Source organism: Malaclemys terrapin, chromosome 1 (genome assembly GCF_027887155.1).
Source record: "Malaclemys terrapin pileata isolate rMalTer1 chromosome 1, rMalTer1.hap1, whole genome shotgun sequence".
Lineage (NCBI taxonomy): Eukaryota > Metazoa > Chordata > Testudines > Emydidae > Malaclemys > Malaclemys terrapin.
Window position 1 is genome coordinate 120,471,275 of NC_071505.1, and position 23,056 is coordinate 120,494,330.

The following is a 23,056-nucleotide window of genomic DNA, read 5'->3' on the forward strand; positions in this document are numbered from 1 at the left end:
GAGGCTTCAGCCATCTCCCTTCTACCTACTCAAAACCCTGTGTAATGCTCCAAGCGTAAGTGGCAAATTGGAAATATTCTGGCTAAGTAACTAAAGGATTGATTAGTATACATTTAATGGCCTATTAACTGCAATAGCAGCTTTGAAACCCTGCTTATCATATTTACTCCGGGGGGAATTCTGCACCACTGTTAGGGTGACCAGACGTCCCGATATTTACGCGAATTGTCCCGATATTTTGCTCTCAGGCGCACAGGCGGAAGGGCTCACGCTCCCGCACCCCGACTCCGCCCCTTCCCTCCCCCACTGGATCCCTCTCCAAATCCCTGCCCTGGCCCCGCCTCTTTCCCAAGCACGCCGCATTCCTCTCCTCCCTCCCACCATCCCAGACTTACGCTAATCAGCTGTATGGCAGTGCAAGTGCTGGAGGGAGGGGGAAGAAGCAGGAGGTGGAGCGGAGGCGAACTGGTGTGGGGGGAGAGGGTCGTGGAGCTGCCGGTGGGTGCTCAGCCCCCACCAATTTTTCCTATGCTCCGGCGGCTCTGGGTTCTTTTGCTTTTGTTTATTTTTTTCCCTCCGCTGCTGGCTCGTTTTTGTTTTTTGGTTTTTTTGCTCTGCCCGCACCCCGCATCCCGATATTTCACGTTTCTCATCTGGTCACCCTAACCACTGTACATGTGCAGAACTCATGTATGGTGCAGAATTTTTTTTTTTAACCACACAGAAAATACATTCTGCCCCAGAAGTGCTGCAGTTCTGCCTTTTGCCCACCAGAGGCCACTGTGGAGCCAGAAGAGCCAGGAGCATGAACACAACTGGCTGTTCTGGCACCACAGCGACCTCTGGTGGGAAAAAGATAGAACTGCAGCACTTCTCAGGCAGAAAATATTTCTGTGTGGAAAAAATTTCAGAATTCCCCCAGGAGTAGAAGTTTATCACAGCATCCTGCCCACGGAGCGGTTAGGACAGAGAGTGGAACACATGAGGCTGCTGGGGCACAAGCTCAGAAGCTAGTGGAGTGACAGCACTGAGGGGGTTGAATGGGAGTGGGGGTGCAAGACCACATGGGGATGGGGCTGCAGAGACCTGGGGGTGGGCAGGTGCAGGGACAGATGTACCTGATTGAATGGGAAAGACTTTGGATCAGCCAGGGTCTGCATGGGGGAGGCTCCCCAACTCCCTAACAATCCCTCCCCTAAAAAAAACCAACTTGTTCTATACTTCTCCCACCCGCACCCAACAACCCTCCACGTTCACTCCAGGCTCCTTCCCTCTCCCTCAGTTACTCCGTTACCCTTGACTCCCCCAAGACTTTGCACTGCTTCTGAAGGGTGTGGGAAATACGTTTCTGTATTATAGTTTAAATGAATTACTCAAAGTTCTGTTTCAATATGCCTAGTCAGGAATCTATTTGTCAAAAAAAAAAAAATAATAATAATAATAATAATAATACCAGAATCTTTTTTTTGTCTGTATTGTTACAGACATACTTGATGACAGGTATTTTGAAGTAAATTACCAAAATAACTGAAACTGGCATGATTATATTATGTTATTTTGACAAATAAAATATACAGAATTTTTAATGTTTTGGTGCAGAATTCCCCAGGAGTAATATATTATTATTCCACAACTAACTAAACTGTAGGAAACAAACCCATCTTTTGGTATGAGGGAGTGCAAGCAAGCTTCTCTCTCTCTTTTGAGAGTCACCAAGATTATAATATAACTTAAAAAAAAAAAAAAAGCTTACCTATAATGGTGAATATCTTCAAATGATTTTGTATTATTTATGGCAAATACACATAGGAAGCCCTCCCCTGTTCTCATGTATTGGTCCCTCATTGCACTGTACTCTTCTTGACCTGCTGTATCAAGAATATCCAAGAGACAGGTTTCTCCATCAATTACTACTTGTTTCCTGTAGGAATCCTGAGAAGAGAAAAAAAAAATCTTTAATTTAAACATGGCAGACTTTGACTTATAACTCCACTTAACAAATGACCTTAAAATTCTTTTCAAAATTAAGCAAGACTCCACATCCCTGATTCAGGTATTAGCCACCCTTTTTTTAGAGATGGGCAAACTGAGGCACAGAGAAGATAAATTACATGATCAAGGTTATACAGCAAGCCAACAGCAAAGTGAAGAATAGACCCAGAAATGTAGATTTTAATTCCCCTGCTCCAGCTGCTAGACTCTGCCTCCATAATCTTAAACATATGAAGTATAATGTTTTCTAAAGAACATCAGATGCAAGTGGCAGTCCTCTTTTCTTTGCCCTATAGAAAACTGTAATTTGGATACAGTCCCAGATCAGAAGTTCAGTGGTTGCATTTTCATCAATACCAGGGTTCCAGAAATATGCAACCCATGGTTTTTCTGGGTCTAATTTACCTTAAGTCTAGTCACTTCATGAACAATTAAATCAGGCGTTTCATCTTCACACCATGGATATTTTCAGGAAACATCCATGAACCATGTCCAACACTGAAAACAGTACACAAACTAGCCAGATGTAAATAAACAGTTTACAAACACATTTGCAATTCCTAAATTTACACCAATGAAAGAGGAAGAATAGATTTAAGAATGAATGCAAGAGCCTAACATTTAGTGTTGCGGGCAATAAGTTTATTTTCTACCACTAAGCAGCCTGAAACATGAAAATTAGAATAACCAGTAATTTGAAGACATTTTGTTACTAAACTTTGAAAAACTTAACCTATGGCTACACTAGGGAGCTTACAGCAGCGCAGATGCATCAGTATAGCTGAGCCACTGTAAACTCTCTAGTGGAGCTGCTCTAAGCCGACAGGAGAGAGCTCTCCCATTGACTTAGTTACTCCAGCCACTGCAAGCAGCGGTAGCTATGTCGGTAGGAGAAGCTCTTCCACTGACGTGGCGCTCTCCACAACAGCACTTAAGTTGGCATAAGTTACGTTGCTCGGGGGATGGCTAATTCACATCCTTGAGTGACATAACTTGTGTTGACTTAAACTGTAGTGTAGCCATAGCGTCACTGCATAGTTTTACATTTCTGCAATATAAAGAAACAGTTACAAAATGTGACTTGGATATAAACTCTGACAATTACTATGACGTGTAAGAAAGAACTACTTCAGCATGGTTGACTCAAAGTTTCCAGAGTCTGGACTTACAGTACCTGATGTCTGCACACAAGACTCAAGCAGAATTCAGGGATTGGAAAGTAACAGCTAAATGCTGGAATATACTAACAGCTATTTGTTTTTGATGCTAGGTCTCATACAGTTTCATAGAATCATAGTAAAGTAGGGCTGGAAGGTACCTTGAGAGTTCATCAAGTCCAGCCCCCTGTGCTAAGTCAGGACCAAGTAAACCTAGGCTATCCATTACAGGTGTTTGTCCAACTTGTTCTTAAAAACCTTCAGTGATGGGGGGTTCCACAGCCTCCCTTGGAAACCTATTCCAGAATTTAACTACCCTTATAGCAGGGATACTATCCTTTGCTGTAGATTATGCCCATCACTTCTTGTCTTACCTTCAGTGGACATGAAGAACAGCTGAGCACCATCCTCTTTATAACAGAGCTTAACATACCTGAAGATTATCATCAGGTCCTCCAGCAGTTTTCTTTTGTCAAGGCTAAAGATGCTCAGGTTTTTTTAAACCCTTCCACAAAAGTCACGTTTTCTAAACATTTTATCATTTTTGTAGCTCTCCTCCAGACTCTCTCCAATTTATCCACATCTTTCCTAAAGTGTGGCGCCCAGAACTGGACACACTACTCCAGCTGAGACCTCACCAGTGCTGAGTAGAATAGGACAATTACCTCCTGTGTCTTGCATATGATATTCCTGTTAATATACCTCAGAATATTAGCCTTGTTCACACCTGCATCACACTGATTCATATTCAATTTGTTATTCACTATAATCCCTAGATTCTTGTCAGCAGTGCCATCACCTAGATAGTTATTCCCATATTGTAGTTACATAATTGATTTTTCCTTCCTATGTGTAGTACTTTGCACTTGTTTTTCTTGAATTTCATTTTGTTGATTTCAGACCAATACTCTGATTTTGAATTTAATCCTATCTTCCAAAGTGTTTGCAACCGCTATCAGTTTGGTATCATATGCAAATTTTATAAGCATACTTCCCATTGCATTATTCAAGTCATTAATGAAAATATTGACTAGTACTGGACCCAGGGCTCACCCAAATAGATACCCCCTTTCAGTTTGACAGAGAACCATTGATAACTACTCTGAATACTGTCTCAACCAATTGTGCTCCCATCTTGGAGTAACTTCATCTAGACCACATTTCTGTAGTTTGCATGTGAAACTGGCATGTGTGACTGTCAAAAGCCTTACCAAAAAAAAAAAAAAAAAAATCAAGATATACCATGTCTGTTTCCGCCCCATCCTCAGGCTAGGCCAATAACCTTGTGAAATTTGATTGGTTTGGCATGATTTGTTCTGACAAATCCATACTGGCTATTCCTTATATCTCTATTATCCTGTAGGTGCTTACAAATTGAGCGTTTAATAATTTGCTCTAGTATCTTTCCAGTTATTCAAATTAGGCTGACAGGTCTAGAATTCCCCAGATCCTCTTTGGTCCCCTTTTAAAAGATAGGTGCCATGTTTGCCCTTCTCCAGTCCTCCTGGACCTCACCCACCTCCATGAGTTCTTGAAGATAATTGCTAAGGATTCTGAGATTGCTTCAGCTAGTTCCTGAAGTACCCTACCATGAATTTCATCAGACCTTGCTAACCTGAATACATCTAACTTATGTAAATATAATTTAACATCTTCTTTCCCTATTTTGTCCTGTGTTCCTTCCCCCTTGTTGTTAATATTAATTGTCCTGAGTATCTGGTCACCATTAACCCTTTTAGTGAAGACTGAAGCAAAATAGGCATTAAACACCTCCACCTTCTTGACATCATCAGTTATTAGCTCTCCTTCCCCACTAAGTAGAGGACTTACACTTTCCTTTGTCTCTCTCTTAAATGTATATATAGAACCTCCTCTTGTTACCTTTTATGACACTTGCTAGGTGTCATTCATTTTGTTCTTAGCCTTTTTTATTTTGTCCCTGCATGCTTGTGCTATACTTTTGTACTCTCTTAGCAATTTATCCATGTTTCCACTTTTTGTAGTATTTCTTTTTGATTTTCAGACCATTAAAGAGCTCCTAATGGAGCCATATTGGTTTCTTACTACTCTTCCTATTTTTCCATTGCAATGGGATAGTTTGCTGCTGTGCCTTTACTAGTCTCCTTGAGAAACTGCCAGCTCTCCTGAACTTAGATTTCCTTCCCAGGGGACCTTACCTTCTGAGTTTATTAAAGGTTCAGTGATCGTATAAGTGAGCACATTACTTTTGTATACAAACTGCTATGTTTCTGTAAATACAGTATTATATGCATACAGCATTATCTAGCACTAGAGAATACTAAAACGGAGGCATGATATATCCATGGAAAGTGAAAACAATACTTTTCTCAGAAATCTAAATGTGTCATGGGTACAATGATTCAGGAAGAAATACCCACATCACCTTTCAGATCCTTTTATTTTCCAGTTAATAAAATATCACTCTGTTCTTGTTAATACTAGCCAAAATTGAAAGCTTAAGCTATTGTGCTGTATTGAGCTCTTGTTGTGAATGAGGGGGGAAAAGTAACAGAGAGCCTCAGTTCTAGTTACAAGGGATACAGACAGCTTGAAATCTAGCCAACTTTTAACAAGTAATTTAATTTCTAATAATTTAAATTAGTTTCAGGTATTACACCTGCTCCTGGTGCCCCCACCAACTTTTACAGTCTTACGTATGTTTTCCCATTTTCAAGTGTTTTTTCCCTCTTCCCTGTTGCTGTGTGAACAACCAACACAAACGAGAGGGAAATGACTGTTTGTATAAGGTAAGGTAAATATTCTACACAGTCACAAAGTGCCAAATACACAAAGTAAACAAACTGGGGTGAAAAAAGTCTCATCTCTTACTTATCTTGATCCTAGAAGATATTTGTAACGATACCACATAAAGTCACATTTGTGCTTGCATTATTTTAAGTTAACTGTGTGTCCCTTTAAGATAAAGTTCACCTCTCATCACTTTGGAAATATTTATTTTGCTTAAGTGCAACGTTAAGTGCCAAAGTAAGTAGTAGTACATGTACTTTAAAAAAAATACATAAATATTGTTTAAATATTGATAAAGTTGCAACAAACCTACAAGCCCCAAGAAATTTAAAGTTAAGGTTAACACTTTTTTCCTATTGTGGAATGTTAAAAAGACATCCAGAATCCAATGTTCAGTTCCCATTAAACTGAAAGGCAGAGCTGTCATGTTTTGCCGTTAGTTTTATCACCAAGCTAATGATAAAGCACCAGCCCCACCTTTGGCACTTTACTGATCATATCGAAAGAAAAAAAATCCTTAGTTCTTTCTGTATTCATTTGGACTTTTACTTGAGAAACCATGAGAAAACATCATTCGTGATGAGCAAATGTGCATGTGTCAGTCCTTCATATCTCCCTACCTCTCCAAAGGAGGCAAAAACTGCATAGCTGAGCTATACAAAAAGAAAAAACACACTCTTATTTTAAAGAGAAGGTAGATAAGGTAACATCTTTTATTGGACCAAATTCTGGTGGAAAGTACAAGATTCTGAACTACAGAGAATTCTTCTTCAGGTCAAGGGAAAGAAACTTTCCAGACCTGAAGAACTCTGTAGTTCAAAAGCTTGTACCTTGCACCAACAGAAGTTGGTTCAATTAAAAACAAAAACACAAAAAACAAAAAGAGATACTCCCTTGCAAAGCTGGTGTTTCTTATATTCTGGGACCAACATAGCTACACCACCACTCTTAATTAAGTAATGAATGTCAAGGAAAATAGCTCAGCCATTTTTTTTTCCAGTTTAAAAAAAACCCACTATTATTTTAATGTAAACTTTATAGACCCTGAAATAGGGGGTTTCTAATGAAGGCACTGACAGCTAGAAATGTCAGTTATACGGACATATAGTTCAGCTAGAGTTTTCTACTTCATCTGTTACATTAAGATTTCCGAATTCCATACACCTGCATCATAAAACTTTTACACCAATAGTATTCTTCCTATAAGAACTCTTTCAATATTGACTAGATTTCTGTAGAAAGTTTGAAAAAAAGTTTATTCAAATCTGATCAGTTTCCAATTTCATGTACAAGCATAGGAAACCCACCGCTCTCAGGGCCTCATCCGCAGACCATTAAAGTCAATGTGAGTTCCCTCCCCCACCAATCAACTTCAATAGGCTTAGGATCAAACCCTTATCCTCCTTCAAAACAGAAGACACCTGTAGGGCCAAACAACTATTTCACTCGGAGCCCAAAGGGAACTTTTAACTTTCCAGTCCATGCCTAGCCCCTTGGAGATCGGTGGCAAGTGAGTAGCATAAGACTGCCTTCTCTCCCCAATGTACAGCACACCTACGTATATACTCCATGTGAAGAAGGCATGGGGAAAAGGAGCCCAGTCTGGTGAATGGGTACCCTAAGCTCCTGTCCTGATCAACTCTTCAGGGACAACTCTGAAAACCGCTCTCACATCTAAAAGGCACACTCTCCACTCCTCCCATTGAGCAGTGTACTATAGACTTGGGCCTTATGGGAAATTAATTCTCTCCCTCTCCAGCAGGATACTACACTATAGTGTAGCACAGCATCTTGCTTACCATAGAAACAAGAAGTGCTTGAAGGCGCTAAGCCCTTCAGCAACAGACAAGAAAACTAAATGCAAAAGTCCTTGCTCCCCAAGTCCCAAAAATGAAAGGAAAACCCATCTACCATGACAAGAAACAGGATTTGAGGTGGCAGAGGGAACAAGGACAGAGATGATTCTAGAGGATAGTTTAAAGTTTGGAATCTCTCTCTCCCCCATCTGTAAATATTTGAGGAAGGGAAGAAGAATTGCCCATAGATAAAATGTCAAATTATAAATATGAAATCTTATTTATAGCAACATATTAATTTTACTTTTATGAAAAAAATCTTAGATCATTAAGTTTTGTGAGTGCCTAGACATTGTGTGTACTAGCAGTCTATATGTATCCAGCATAGATAAGTATTGTATTGTAAGTATTACCATTTCTGAAAAAATTACAAAGTTCTTAAAAAAGAATTTAAAATGCATCATAGAAAAGGCACAACAGGTTCATATGCAAGTTAAGATATTCTCTTGTATGTAGCAGTTCAAATGACTGCTTCTATGTGTTCTAAAAGAAAATTCCACTCCTAGTCTGTTGTACTAGTACCATTGCCCCCAAAACACCATAGCAAAACCAGAAAGTGCCCTTTTACTGTGCACACTCCAACCTGTAATGAAAGCTGAGTTACGTGCTCGCTCTCTCAGGGAGAGACAGAGTGGAATTTAGAGAAGGCCAAATAGTGCCACTCTGGATTAGAGAAAACACACAAATGAAGGGGAAATAGACAACAGTGATGCTCCAGGACCCAGCACAAAAATACATCACTCAAGTAAGAAAGGGAAACCCAGAGTAGCAGTCATAACTTACAAAACAAAAAAAACCCCACTAGTTACTGCTATGCTAGGAATCACTCCAGAAGTCAGTTTGTAATTCTTTCCTGAGAACTAGATTCTGTAATTTACATCAAAAAGCTTTATTTCCATTACACTAATTACTTAATTTGTTATCACTGGTTTTTCACAAAAGTCAATCTGAATTGTGCTAATGGCAAACACTTCCACCGTTCTCAGCGATAATGCTGAGATTGTCCACATTTGTGTACTATATGTAATTTAAGGGGGGGGGGGGGAATCACTTAACTGATCGTTGTCTATGCTAGACACTTGCTAAAAAAATTCTCTATTTATACGTTTATGAAAGGGCCCTCTATACAAGTTAATATGAGCCGTTCTAAAATGTTATTTAATTAGGATGGAATTTTCAAGAATGCCTAAGTGATTTAGAAACACAGGGTAAAATTTTTGAAAGCAGTTCAGACTTCTTGAGTTCCTAAGTCACATAGATGATTTTGGAAATCCCACCCTGAACAACTTTCAAGCTTCAATTGGGTATTTCGGGGATAGCCTACTTGGATGGCTGGTCTTTTTCTAAAAAACATTTGAAAAAACAAACATTTTATTAAAATGTCAGAAAATGAATGAGCCACAATACATTCTGGATACAAGATAAAATATTTGACCAGTAGAGGGCACTAACCAAACTGCTTCAACATATTAGCCCATATTTAGAAGTGTTGGTCTACATACACACTTACACTGATTTAACGAAATCTGTTCCCTAAAACAGTTTTAGTTGTTTAGGTACAAGTGTGAAAGTAGACCAGCCTGAAGTGGATTTTATGTGGGCCTGAGGACTTCCACATAGATCATACATTCTAAGAACAAAAATACTTACGTATGCTATTGAAAAGTAATTTTACAGAGATAAAAGAACAGGAGAACTTGTGGTACCAATTTTATTTGAGCATAAGCTTTCGTGGGCTACAGCCCACTTCATCAGATGCATATAATGGAACACACAGAAAGAAAACATTTATACATACAGAGAACATGAAAAGGTGGAAGTAGCCATACCAACTGTAAGAGGCCAAACAATTGAGAAGTCTCTAAGGTGCCACAAGTACTCCTGTTCTTTTTGCGGAAACAGACTAACACGGCTGCTACTCTGAAACTTTACAGAGATACTTATTTATAATGTTGCTGCTGACAGGCAATAAATATTTTCCCCTTCTCCCTCCCCCTCCCCCCCCCCCCCATCATCTTTCACAATACAGAAATGCTACAGGTGTTGTGGATACCTCCTTTAGCCACACTAATAATTTCAAACGTCTGAGTACTTATGGAAACAAACATTTAACTTTTTTACAAATATAATATTTGCTTCTCCTTGGAAGAGTAATCAATGAATGTTACAGCAACAACATTAATACAAAGTGGCAATGAGACGACAATGATACCATAACAGTAAAAAATAATGCTATTGTCACTGTGCGAGTATCATATACTAAAGCAAGGATGGGCAATCTACGGCCCGGGGGCCGCATCCGGCCCTCCAGACGTTTTAATCTGACCTTCGACCTCCAGCCGGGGAGAGGGGTCGGGGGCTTGCCCCATTCTGTGCAGCTCCTGGAAACAGCGGCATGTCCCTTCTTCGGCTCCTACACATAGGGGCAGCCAGGGGGCTCCGCACGCTGCCCCCGCAGCTCCCATTGGCCCAGAGCCCCCTCCCACACCTTGAAATCCTCATTTCTGGCCCCACCCCAGAGCCCACACCCCAACCCCAGAGCCCTCACCCCCTCCCACGCCACACCCCCAGTTTCATGAGCATTCATGGCCCGCCATACAATTTCCATACCCAGATGTGGCCCTCAGGCCAAAAAGTTTGCCCACCCCTGTACTAAAGCAAGGCAAATTTATAACCTATGTTCTTTCTCACTGTGTGTTTACAAACACCTAATATCTTTATGGCTATAGCTCTTTGACTTAGGCCCTGAACCCACAAATGGATCTGTGCAAACAGCACATTTAAGCAGCCCATTCATTAGAATGGGGCTCTGCCCTTGCAGATCCAGTTGCAGGAAAGTAGAAGTGTAAGATCCAATTGTAAGAACTTTCCTTGGGGTGCCACTTGCCATTCTAAATGATTCCCTGCCTACAACCTCAGCTATATGATTTATTTTTATTTTATGGTGCTGTGACCATGTAATCTGTTTGTCAGGTCTCTGTCCTAAAAGTCTTACAAACTAACAGACAAAAACAGTACCGAGGATATCCATTCAGACAAGTACTTATCAAAGTAATCTTTAGAGGAATGCTATTGTGATAAGTGAAAAGATGTTTATGGAGGTAAAAACTGCAGTTGTTTTCTTCAAAACATTACACCAATGATTTCCACAAATGTGGACTACAACATCTCAGTGGTTTGAGCATTGGCCTGCTAAACCCAGGGTTGTGAGTTCAATCCTTGAGGGGGCCACTTGGGGATCTGGGGCAAAATCAGTACTTGGTCCTGCTAGTGAAGGCAGGGGGCTGGACTTGATGACCTTTCAAGGTCCCTTCCAGTTCTAGGAGATGGGATGGGATAATGTTGAGGTAACTCTGTGCAACTAGTTTGCAAGCTTCCTATAATACAAAGAAATTCCATTAGTCAAATCTTCTAGGAAGTTTACATCTTTTCTGGGGAACGTTACACGTTAACAGTCTGAATGAATTTGGTGTTCCTAGAAGTACTAACACTATTCTTGATAGATAGTAGTGGTAGGCATTGTAAACTTCCCCATGCAGTTCTGGCCACACACCACAACTTTTAATGTAGAACTTCCCTGTTATTTTAAGTCCTGGGCATCTAAACAATCCACTGATTTTGTAGACGCATGTGACGATTTAATTATCAATTCAAGTAATGAGACTTGCAACTTCAGAGGTAAGTTTCTTTCATAAGAAAGATGAGAAAAGTCTCAAATGCTATGCTAATTTTGTGCACTTCTCTCACTCAATTTCACACACACACACCCCCTAGTTTACTGGTCTCTCCTAAATGAGATCTAGTACCCAGAACCAATCTTCAGGTGATTTTGTAACACCGCTGTGGAATGACAGTCCATTGAGCTTAGAATAGAACTTTGAATATCTGCTGGATATCTAAAATTTCTTTAAATCAAGCTATAAATATTGGTCACTATTATAGCATCATTTAAACAAAATACAAATCAAAAGGTTATAGAAAAGACATTCATAGAAAAATATAGCAATATAAGGCACAAAATCAACATCAGCATTTAAGAGAAAGCAATCTGCCTCTCTCATGTCAAAAGAACTTGTCACATTATTAAAATTAAATTGTTTACCTCTATTGTAGGATCATATTCATCCACAAAATGATTCTGAATTAGCTGTATTGTCAAGGCACTCTTGCCTACACCACCAGCTCCGACAACAACAAGTTTATATTCCGTCATTTTCAGCAGACCTGGTAACAAAGAAGTCAAGATTAAGCATGAGAGAGTCAGGTTTCAATTACATGTTAAGTCATCCCCCAGTTCCTTTACTGAGGTGTTTAAAGAAAGGGAAAACCATTCTCTTACTAGTGCGCACAAACAAAAAAGCTTTTGGAAAGGCGATGCTATTTTTGAGTGTCAAAAGTCGTAAAAGATTTGGTGCAGATATTGTGCCACAAGTTACTGAACACAAACTGAAACTAAGAACTTTAATTGTGAAAACCATTACTCGGGAAAGTTGGAAAAAATCATTTTTATAGGTTATAATATGCAATATTTTATTTGATATTCTGATCAGTTCTTTTCAGAAAATTTCAGAGATTTAGGACACTGTTCCCCCAAATCTTAAAGACTAAATTGGTGTAAACATTGTTAGATCAGAAACATGCATTTAAAAAAAACTGCAGAGCAAAGCTGCTATCATCAAGACCTCTCCATTTTGAACAGTGACATAGCAAGTTGTTGGATATCAGGAGTTATGACTGAAATAATATAAAATAATCCATGAACCATTCAAAAGGCCAAAGCCACAGAATGAAATTGATTATTAAAAATGGAGGGTCACAACTGATTCACTGGGAAGTTACAAAGTGGCTAAATACTACCAAGAGAGCAGCAAACTATATAAAGTTTTAATATTAAAATATGAACACAACCCTTTAAAACATTTTACTATCAAAAAAACTGAACACCAGGGTTCACCCTTCAGATTCACCTTCAGATTTTTTTTTCCAGGCAAGAGTAGTATACTATTATTATATATGGGACATCCAATGATATACTATTGTATGGTTGTCATAAATTACTAGAATACAGTCTTTGCCCATTATAGCCAATTCTGTTATATAAATAATGATATAGTAGCAAGTAAATTCTTGAATGAGATGCAAAGCCTGTCACGAGGAAAGTGACAGAACAGGACAGAAAAGCACGACAGCCAAAACTTTCTGTAACATCTTTGCTCCTCTGGCTCTTTACGTTCCTTACACTCAGGGCTGGGAATCCCACTATTTATTTGTGCGTACGGTGATTATTTTGTGGGGGAGGGGTGGAATTTGACAGCATAATATTGTTGGGATCCAGTCGTGTGGGCTGGTGTTAGGCTCACGCTCAAGAGGTGGAAGGCGTTGGCCACCTGTCCTTCTAGCAGCACCTCCTCCTCCTCTCAGTAGCAGCAAAATCATTATCTGCCTGAAGGGGGGGTGGGACAGAGGAAAGTCAGGAGACACAACCATGGGGCAGAGAGAGACAGGGAGGAGGCAGAGAAAGGAGGGGGACAAAGAAGAGGGCGTTTTGGGGAAGCCAACGAAAGCACAGAGGGGGCTATAGAAAGAAGCTGGGGAGAGTGGGGGAGGCAAGGAGGTTCAGGGTAAAGAGGTGTTGGAAGCTGGAGAGGGAGGTATAAAGAGGTGCTGGGGTATAGGGGAAGCTCAGTATGGTATAGAGTGGGGGGCCAGGAGTAGAGAAGGGGCAGGGTGTATTGGCTCTTGGGTGTGTAGAGGAGTGTGGATCAAGGGTCTAGAACAGGGGTGGGCAAACTACAGCCCAGAGGCTGCATTCGGCCCTTCAGATGTTTTAATCCGGCTCTTGAGCTCTAGCTGGGGAGTAGGGTCGGGGGCTTGCCCTGCTCTGCACGTGCCGGGGCTCCGTGTGGCTCCCAGAAGCAGCAGCATGTCCCCCCTTGGCTCCTATGTGTAGTGGCAGCCAGAGGGCTCCACATGCTACCCCTGCCCCAAGCGCTGCCCCCACAGCTCCCATTGGCCGGGAACCATGAGCATTCATGGCCCGCCATACAATTTCCATACCCAGATGGACCCTCGGGCCAAAAAGTTTGCCCACCCCGGTCTAGAAGCCCTAGAGCAGAATAGAGGGCTGTAGGGGAGCAGGAAGCTAAAGATATGGATGGGTGTAGGAGCTCTCAGGGGATATACAGAGGTGCTGGGGCCAGGGGAGGTAGGTTTGTACAATTTTTTGTGGTGCCCAGAACCGGTCCAAGTCCCGCCCCCCCACCCCCCCCCCCACACACACACCTACCTAAAGCTCTGGGAGGGAGTTCTCTGGGAGAGAGTTTGGGTGCGGGAAGGGTGCGGGCTCTGGGCTGGGGCAGTGGATTGGGGTGCAGGAGAAATGCGGGCTTGGAGGGCGTTTGGGTATAGGAGGGGGTTTGAGATTTGGAAGGGAGTTTGGGTGCAGGAGGGACGGGGGTCGGACTCTGGGAAGGAGTTTGGGTGCGGGCTCTGGGCTGGGGCAGGGGTGCAGCGCTTACCTCAGGCGGCTCCCAAAAGAGACCTGCACACCCTCTGGCAGTGGCTCCTAGGTGGGGGGCAGCCAGAGGTCCCCAGCCCTTTTAAATCACTCAGGGGCGGCAGGTGGGACCGGGAGATGCTGTGGGGGAGGCACACAGGGCCGGGGGAAAAGACCCAGCACCAAACATTGGTGAAGCCAGGTCCCCGGGGCTCTGAATATTCCTGGAGCATGGGCACCACAGTCCCATGTAACTCGCCGCCCCTGGCTGGGGCTCTCAGGAAGGCATGGGGATGTAGAGTCAGAGGAGGATAAGGATATAGATGGGGTAGAGGCTCTCAGAGGGTATCGGGTATAGGGGTCAGGAGAAGTTGGGGTACACAGGGGGTAGGGATTCCCATGTAGTATAGGATGCAGAGGAGGTTGGAGTACCCAGGGGGTATAGAGAGCATTGTGGTCTAGAGCAGAGGTTGGCAACCTTTCAGAAGTGATGTGCCGGGTCTTCATTTATTCACTCTAATTTAAGGTTTCGCGTGCCAGTAATACATTTTAATGTTTTTAGAAGGTCTCTTTCTGGAAGTCTATAATATATAACTAAACTATTGTTGGATGTAAAGTAAATAAGGTTTTTAAAACATTTAATAAGCTTCATTTAAAATTAAATTAAAATGCAGAGCCCCCCAGACCCGGGCAGTGTGAGTGCCACTGAAAATCAGCTCGCGTGCTGCCTACCCCTGGTCTAGAGGGTGTAGGAAACAGGGGAGGCTGGGATATAGAGAGTGATGGGGCTCTTGGGAATGGCATGGAGGTGTAGGAGGCAGGTGAGGCTAGGGGCATACAGAGTAGAAACTCTTGGAGGTTATAGTGGTGTGGGGGCAGTGGAAGGCAGGGGATACGGGGTTATGGGCCTTGGGGACACATGGGGAGCAGGGACTGTTGGGGGTGTAGTGGGCAGAGGCAGCTGGGGTCACATGGGGGTGTAGAAAGGTGGAGGAAGCAAGGACTTTAGGTACCGTTGCCTGGTTGGATGTATTCCTGGAGGTTTCATCACAAGACAATCTTTAATTAAAGAATTCCTGGAGACTCCAGGACAATACTGGAGGCTTGGCAACCCTAGTTGTAGGGAATATAGGTGGGCTGGGGGCACAAGCTGTTGGGAACATGGAAGCTATTGGGGGGTATAGGTGTGCTGTGGGTCTATGGGGGGCACAGGTGTGCATGAGGGCTGGAGATACACGGGGTAGGGGTTGACAGGGGCACAGGTATGCAGGCAGCTAGGGCCAACCTGCGGGCAGGAAGCACAGGGGGGTACAGGTGGGCAGGGGGTACACAGGGACAGGAGCTGTTGGGGGTTCACAGGGGGCAGAAGGTACAAGTGTGCAGGAGGCTCATGGGGGGATGTCAGGGGCACAGATAAGCTGGCAGCACATGAGGGGGAAGGGGATACAGGGGGCAGGGACTGTCATTGGCATAGGTAAGCAGGGTGTTGGGGGCACAAGGGTGGGCAGTGAGTACATAAGGGCAGGAGCTGTCAGGAAACAGGAGGCACACGGGGGGCAGGGAGTACATGCGGGGGCAGGTAAGCCACGCACTAGGGGCATACGGAGAGAAGAGGGCACACAAGGGAGCCAGGTGGGCAGGGGCTGTCAGGGGCACAAGTAAGCAGGGCATTAGGGGCACACAGGAGGCAGAGGACACACAGGGACAGCAGGGGATACAAGTGAGCAGGGAGAACACAGGAGGGGTGGGGCCTGTCATGGGCACAGGTAAGCAGGCCACTGGGGGAAGGTGGGGATACAGGTGGGCAGGGAGCTGTCAGGAGCACAGATAAGCAGGGCACTAGGGCCACACGAAAGGTTGGTGCAGATACAGGTGGGCAGAGGACACACGGGGGCAGCAGGGAGCACACAGGGGGCAGAGCCTGTGGGGGCACAGGTAAGCAGGGCGCTGGGGGTAGGTGGGGATACAGGCAGACAGGGAACAAACAAGGGGACTGGGTCTGTCAGGGGCACAGGTAAGCTGGTGGCACATGGGGGGCAGGTGGGGATACAGGTGGGCAGGGGGTAGGTAGTGATATAGGTGGGGAGGGGCTGTCAGGAGCACAGGTAACCTGCTGGCACACAGAGGGCAGGTGCGGATACAGGTGGGGAGCAGCAGTCGGGGGCACAGGTAAGCTGGCAGCACAGAGGGGGCATGGGGCACATGGGGGGGAATACAGATGGGCAGCGGGCTCACGGGGGCACAGGTAAGCAGGGCGCTGGGGGCACACAGGGGCAGGTGGGGATACAGGGGGCTGTCGAGGGCACAGGTAAGCAGGGTGCTGGGAGCAGGTGGGGATACAGGGGGCACTCGGGGGAACGGGGCTGTCGGGGGCACAGGTAAGAAGGGCGCTGGGGGCAGGTGGGGATACAGGGGGCACTCGGAGGGACGGGGCTGTCAGGGGCACAGGTAAGCAGGGCAGGTGGAGATACAGGGGGCACTCGGGGGGACAGGGCCGTCGGGGGCACAGGTAAGCAGGGCAGGTGGGGATACAGGGGACACTTGGGGGGACGGGACTGTCAGGGCACAGGTAAGCAGGGTGCTGGGGGCAGGTGGAGATACAGGGGGCACTCGGGGGGACGGGGCTGTCAGGGGCACAGGTAAGCAGGGCGCAGGTGGCCCGGGGGGCAGGTGAGGATACAGGGGGCAGACAGGGGCACGGGGGGCAGACGGGGGCACAGGTAAGCAGGGCGCTGGGGGCAGGTGGGGATACAGGGGGCAGACAGGAGCACAGGTAAGCAGGGTGCAGGCGGCCCGGGGGGCAGGTGGGGATACAGGGGGCACTTGGGGGGACGGGGCTGTCGGGGCACAGGTAAGCAGGGCGCTGGAGGCAGGTGGGGATACAGGGGGCACTCGGGGGGGATGGGGCTGTCGGGGGCACAGGTAAGCAGGGCGCTGGGGGCAGATGGGGATACAGGGGGCACTTGGGGGGACGGGGCTGTCGGGGGCACAGGTAAGCAGGGCGCTGGGGGCAGATGGGGATACAGGGGGCACTTGGGGGGACGGGGCTGTTGGGGCACAGGTAAGCAGGGCGCTGGGGGCAGATGGGGATACAGGGGGCAGACGGGGGCACAGGTAAGCAGGGCGTTGGGGGCAGATGGGGATACAGGGGGCAGACGGGGGCACAGGTAAGCAGGGCGCTGGAGGCACGGGGGGCAGGTGGGAATACAGGGGGTACTCGGGGGGACAGGGCTGACAGGGGCACAGGTAAACAGGGCGCTGGGGGCAGGTGGGGATACAGGGGGCACTTGGGGGGACGGGGCTGTCGGGGCACAGGTAAGCAGGGCGCTGGGGGCAGATGGCAATACAGGGGACAGACGGGGGCACAGGTAAGCAGGGCGCTGGGGGCAGATGGGAATACAGGGGGCAGACGGGGGCACAGGTAAGCAGGGCGCTGGAGGCAGATGGGAATACAGGGGGCAGACGGGGGCACAGGTAAGCAGGGCGCTGGGGGCAGATGGGAATACAGGGGGCAGACGGGGGCACAGGTAAGCAGGGCGCTGGGGGCAGATGGGGATACAGGGGGCAGACGGGGGCACAGGTAAGCAGGGCACTGGGGGCAGATGGGGATACAGGGGGCAGACGGGGCACAGGTAAGCAGGGCACTGGGGGCAGATGGGAATACAGGGGACAGATGGGGGCACAGGTAAGCAGGGCGCTGGGGGCAGATGGGGATACAGGGGGCAGACAGGGGCACAGGTAAGCAGGGCGCTGGGGGCAGATGGGAATACAGGGGGCAGACGGGGGCACAGGTAAGCAGGGCGCTGGGGGCAGATGGGAATACAGGGGGCAGACGGGGGCACAGGTAAGCAGGGCGCTGGGGGCAGATGGGAATACAGGGGGCAGACAGGGGCACAGGTAAGCAGGGCGCTGGGGGCAGATGGGAATACAGGGGGCAGACGGGGGCACAGGTAAGCAGGGCGCTGGAGGCACGGGGGGCAGGTGGGGATACAGGGGGTACTCGGGGGGACAGGGCTGACAGGGGCACAGGTAAACAGGGCGCTGGGGGCAGGTGGGGATACAGGGGGCACTTGGGGGGACGGGGCTGTCGGGGCACAGGTAAGCAGGGCGCTGGAGGCAGATGGGAATACAGGGGGCAGACGGGGGCACAGGTAAGCAGGGCGCTGGGGGCAGATGGGAATACAGGGGGCAGACGGGGGCACAGGTAAGCAGGGCGCTGGAGGCAGATGGGAATACAGGGGGCAGACGGGGGCACAGGTAAGCAGGGCGCTGGGGGCAGATGGGAATACAGGGGGCAGACGGGGGCACAGGTAAGCAGGGCGCTGGGGGCAGATGGGGATACAGGGGGCAGACGGGGGCACAGGTAAGCAGGGCACTGGGGGCAGATGGGGATACAGGGGGCAGACGGGGGCACAGGTAAGCAGGGCACTGGGGGCAGATGGGAATACAGGGGACAGACGGGGGCACAGGTAAGCAGGGCGCTGGGGGCAGATGGGGATACAGGGGGCAGACAGGGGCACAGGTAAGCAGGGCGCTGGGGGCAGATGAGAATACAGGGGGCAGACGGGGGCACAGGTAAGCAGGGCGCTGGGGGCAGATGGGAATACAGGGGGCAGACAGGGGCACAGGTAAGCAGGGCGCTGGGGGCAGATGGGGATACAGGGGGCAGACAGGGGCACAGGTAAGCAGGGCGCTGGAGGCAGATGGGAATACAGGGGGCAGACGGGGGCACAGGTAAGCAGGGCGCTGGGGGCAGATGGGGATACAGGGGGCAGACAGGGGCACAGGTAAGCAGGGCGCTGGGGGCAGATGGGGATACAGGGGGCAGACAGGGGCACAGGTAAGCAGGGCGCTGGGGGCAGATGGGGATACAGGGGGCAGACAGGGGCACAGGTAAGCAGGGCGCTGGGGGCAGGTGGGGATACAGGGGGCAGACGGGGGCACAGGTAAGCAGGGCGCTGGGGGCAGGTGGGGATACAGGGGGCAGACAGGGGCACAGGTAAGCAGGGCGCTGGAGGCACGGGGGGGGGGGGGGGCAGGCGGCTGCGGCGTTTCGCTGCGGGCGGAGGCTCCGGCCGGGCCCCTCGGGTCTGGGTGCCCCGCTCCCCCCCAGGCGGCGGCGGGGGCGCTGGCCGGGCAGGGCGGCGGCGCTGGCGGGTCTCTCCGCCGCCGGGTCCCGCTGGAGGATCCGGGGTCCCGGCTCCACACGGTCTGCCCGGCCGCTCCCCCCGGGTCCCCACACTTGCCTGGCGCTGTCCGGGCTGCGGGGCGGCTGCTTGTCCCCGCGGCGGCCGCTCGCGTCCCTCTGCCTCTCCGCGCCGGGCTGAAATGGCGGGGGACGGGGCTGGGGCTGCTGGGGCTGCCGAGCCGAGCGCCGAGCGAATGGATCCGCTCGACGCGCTCCGCGCTCCGCCGCCGGGAGGGGGAGGAAGGAGCGCCCCACCCACAGACTGACAGACAGAGACAGATCCGCAGTGTCCCACAATTCTGCCACCAGCCTGAGGCAGAAGGAGCCACAGACAGAGCTACAGCCCCAGCCCTACAGGGACACACAGAGCAACCCAGCCCTGTAGATCCACAACAGCCCCACCCCGAGCCGGGAAGGCTGCACTGGGGGAGGGCTGGCTTGCTATGAAGACTTTCTGTCAATATTTAAAATTTTCAAAAGTTTTGGCTGCTCCACTCAAGCTTGGCCAGCCAGAACACAAACCAGAACAGAAAGAGAATGAAAAGCAAAAAAAGTTCATCGAAATTTCCAAACCCATCTATGAAAGACACTTGAAATAGAAAATCACACAGAGCCAGACACCTATACACAGAGCCCAAGACACTCAGACCTACAGAATTACAAATCCGCACTGAGTATTTCACACATATACATATTGGGCCCACTATATGCATAGTTCACCATACACAGATCCCATTCCTGCCGGGCAATACACAAATGTATGAGCTAGTCCATACTATCTACATATTAATAAACCACACAGTACCCCATGGCAAAAGATATCTCCAAAAAGTAATGTCTTTGAGGAAAGTGGTTTAATCAGTTCTATGGTTTGTTTGGGTTTTATTTCTTTAAAAAAACAACCACACATTTGGTTGTTAGTCAAGTATATTTGGGAAGCTTTCTAGTTAAATTTGAAAAAGGCTGTGTGGGGGAAGGAAAGCAGAGATACTGGCAGAAAATAGAAGGGGAGACAAAAACACACCCCCTCCAAAGTATTACTGTCAAACTTAAAATAATTGATGCCACTTAAAGTTTGTTGGTTTCATTCATTTAAAAACTAAGTGAAACACCTCTTCTAGTTACACAGGATGTTCATTGCAAAAGTTAATAAACACGAATCAAATTTTTGAGTCAAGTTAACAATTACAGGATGAAGTCTATTTCTCTAACAAAAAGGCCAAAAACTTAATATCCTAGAACTGTAGATGTCTATTGTACCAGGTGAATGTATAGACCTTTACTATATAGTGAATGATGTCAACTTTTAAATCTATATGAGGGGTTCCCAAACTTGGTTCGCGGCTTGTTCAGGGTAAGCCCCTGGCGGGCCATGAGACGCTTTGTGTACCTGAGCGTCCGCAGGTACGGCCACTTGCAACTCCCAGTGGCTGCGGTTCGCCTTTCCTGGCCAATGGGAGCTGCGGGAAGCGGTCGCCCAGCCCACTTTCTGAGCTGGCAGGCCAAGAAGGCAAATATTGTATCTACAAACCTAGTATTCAAGACTTTTAACAGATTAGAGCTTTGCTCTCCCTAATCATAGATGACAGAAGTACTGTAAGATGTTCAAGCTTCTTTCACAGTAATGTTCATCCAAGAAGGATTCTGCTGAGCTGCACCCATTTGGTCCTCTAAGACATTGACACTTTGGGACTGTGCCATCTAATTTAGAAGCTGTGTTCCCATGGTCAACTGATGCAAGTTGGTTTTGCTGCCAAATTGCTCATGTAGCTAGCTGTTGAATGCTATTCCCTGATGTTAAGGCTCTGGCAGAAAGCAGAAGAGTGCATGTTTCTGAACTATAATGTGAAAATGCCATCCTCCATTGCATAGGAAAGTCCAGACCAGTTGCTTTGTTCATATTCTTGTGGCCTGATCTGTTCTCATTGAAGTCAATGGCAAAAGTCTTCTGGACTTCTATGGGAGCAAACTCAGGACCTTTGTGTAAGGATTCCACTCTAGGGGCCAGTGTAAAGTGGTGGGGCGTGTATCACTCAAAACTGTGAGAGGAATGTAGTTGGGGTGCTCTTATAGATTATTTCTGTCACTCCTCTACTAGTGGTTTAGAAGTTAGTAACCTGATCCCTTTCTAGCAGTGAATATATACAACTTGTTGATCTGACTATTCATAGGTGGTTTGGGGCTAGGCTGCTCGAAAGTCTCCTTCTCTACCTATGCCACATATCCATAGCTGAGATCAGAAAAGAATCCTCAGGGAGAAGCAAAAGTGGACTTCTTGACTTTGGAATTATTTCCCTACCTTGACACCAAATGGCCTGAGTTTGCTGGCCTTCAGGGTTTGCTGTGTTAGTTAAATTCAAAGCCCATCTATTTGCTCAGGCATTTGTGGAAGGATAATTTGTTTTGTTTTGTGAGGGATGGATTCTGGAGAAGGTGGGAAATATGTTTTCCTGATTTTTGTTGTATGTCGGTTTAAATATATTGCTGGGTGGTTATTTTTTTATTTTACATCCCTTCTTAAAAATATCACAAGCATCTATAATTCTGAGTAGTTTTTTTAAAAAATATTGAAATCAAAATAAATACATGAATTGAGATGTGTTATGCACCTACTCATTAATTGGATTGATTAGAAGTAAGCTTTTGCAGTGCAAAAGCAACAAAAAAGCTGGATTTTGCCAGAGTTTACAAGAGTTATCAAAATACATTTTGATTGATGGTGTTTGACTATAATTTGTAGAGGAAGTTCTGAACACAGGCAAGTGAGATGCACTTTCAACTTTACAAAACAATCAGAAACAATTCAGTTCTCCTGGAATCAAATAGACATCTAATTACAATATTTTTACCAATTCAAAGGCAACTCTATATTTGTCCTAATCATAATTTCAGTCCTGATTCAAAGGATTTTTTAATGACTTGCATACAGCCTAGAATTGCCTCCACAACTACTGAATTTTGAAGGTTCACATGCAGAAACATTAAAATCTTCTGAGAATCAACACCATGGCTATGGTATCTTTTTCTGACAGGGTATTTCCATGATGGTCAGAACCACTGGACCCTCATGCAGGCATTGAACTGTCACTCAGGATTGCCCCCTTCCCAGACTCATCTAGTCCTAAGTATTGGGCAGTAAAGCTCATGACATTCAAAACTGAAGAGCAGAGTTTTTCACCAGCTGAATGTCAACCAGCTGGGGAAGAGTTTTAAAGCAGCTACAGCCCAAAAATGTACAATAGTTTTTCCCTGGCTGACATCTGTTTTGGGGCTGAGACAGGAGTGTGCTTCTCCATCGCCTTGTACCGGCACTCACTCCTCTGCAAAGAGAATGCAGAATAAATGCCAGTGTGAGACCATGAAGACTTAGCCCAAGAAAAGGGAGTGGATTCATGCAGCCCAAAGACTGAACACCGTCATTTAAAAAAATACTGGTGAGGAAAATGACATACACATATACACGCACAACTCACAGCAAACCCTTGTGAAGGGTTTTAGGAGGTTATCTGCATGCATTCCCTACCCATCTCCCCTTCTAAGTACATTTTAAACATTTTAAAGAAGTTCCTACAGACACCTCCAAGATGCAGAATGTGGA

The 23,056-nt window shown here is 46.7% G+C and overlaps 1 protein-coding gene across 3 annotated transcripts in view; it reads right to left on the reverse strand.

The window, feature by feature from the left end:
* KRAS (KRAS proto-oncogene, GTPase) overlaps positions 1–23,056 on the reverse strand; it is a 95,194-nt gene that overhangs the window by 25,558 nt on the left and 46,580 nt on the right. For 2 of the 3 annotated variants that reach the window (XM_054036925.1, XM_054036934.1), the window contains exons 2-3: positions 11,877–11,998; positions 1,754–1,932 (exon numbers count right to left, since the gene is read on the reverse strand). In XM_054036925.1, coding sequence (XP_053892900.1) covers positions 1,754–1,932; positions 11,877–11,998 — 301 coding nt within the window. Of the gene's footprint in view, positions 1–1,753; positions 1,933–11,876; positions 11,999–19,516; positions 19,618–23,056 lie in introns of those variants that run through there. The other variant, XM_054036942.1, reaches the window with a different exon arrangement.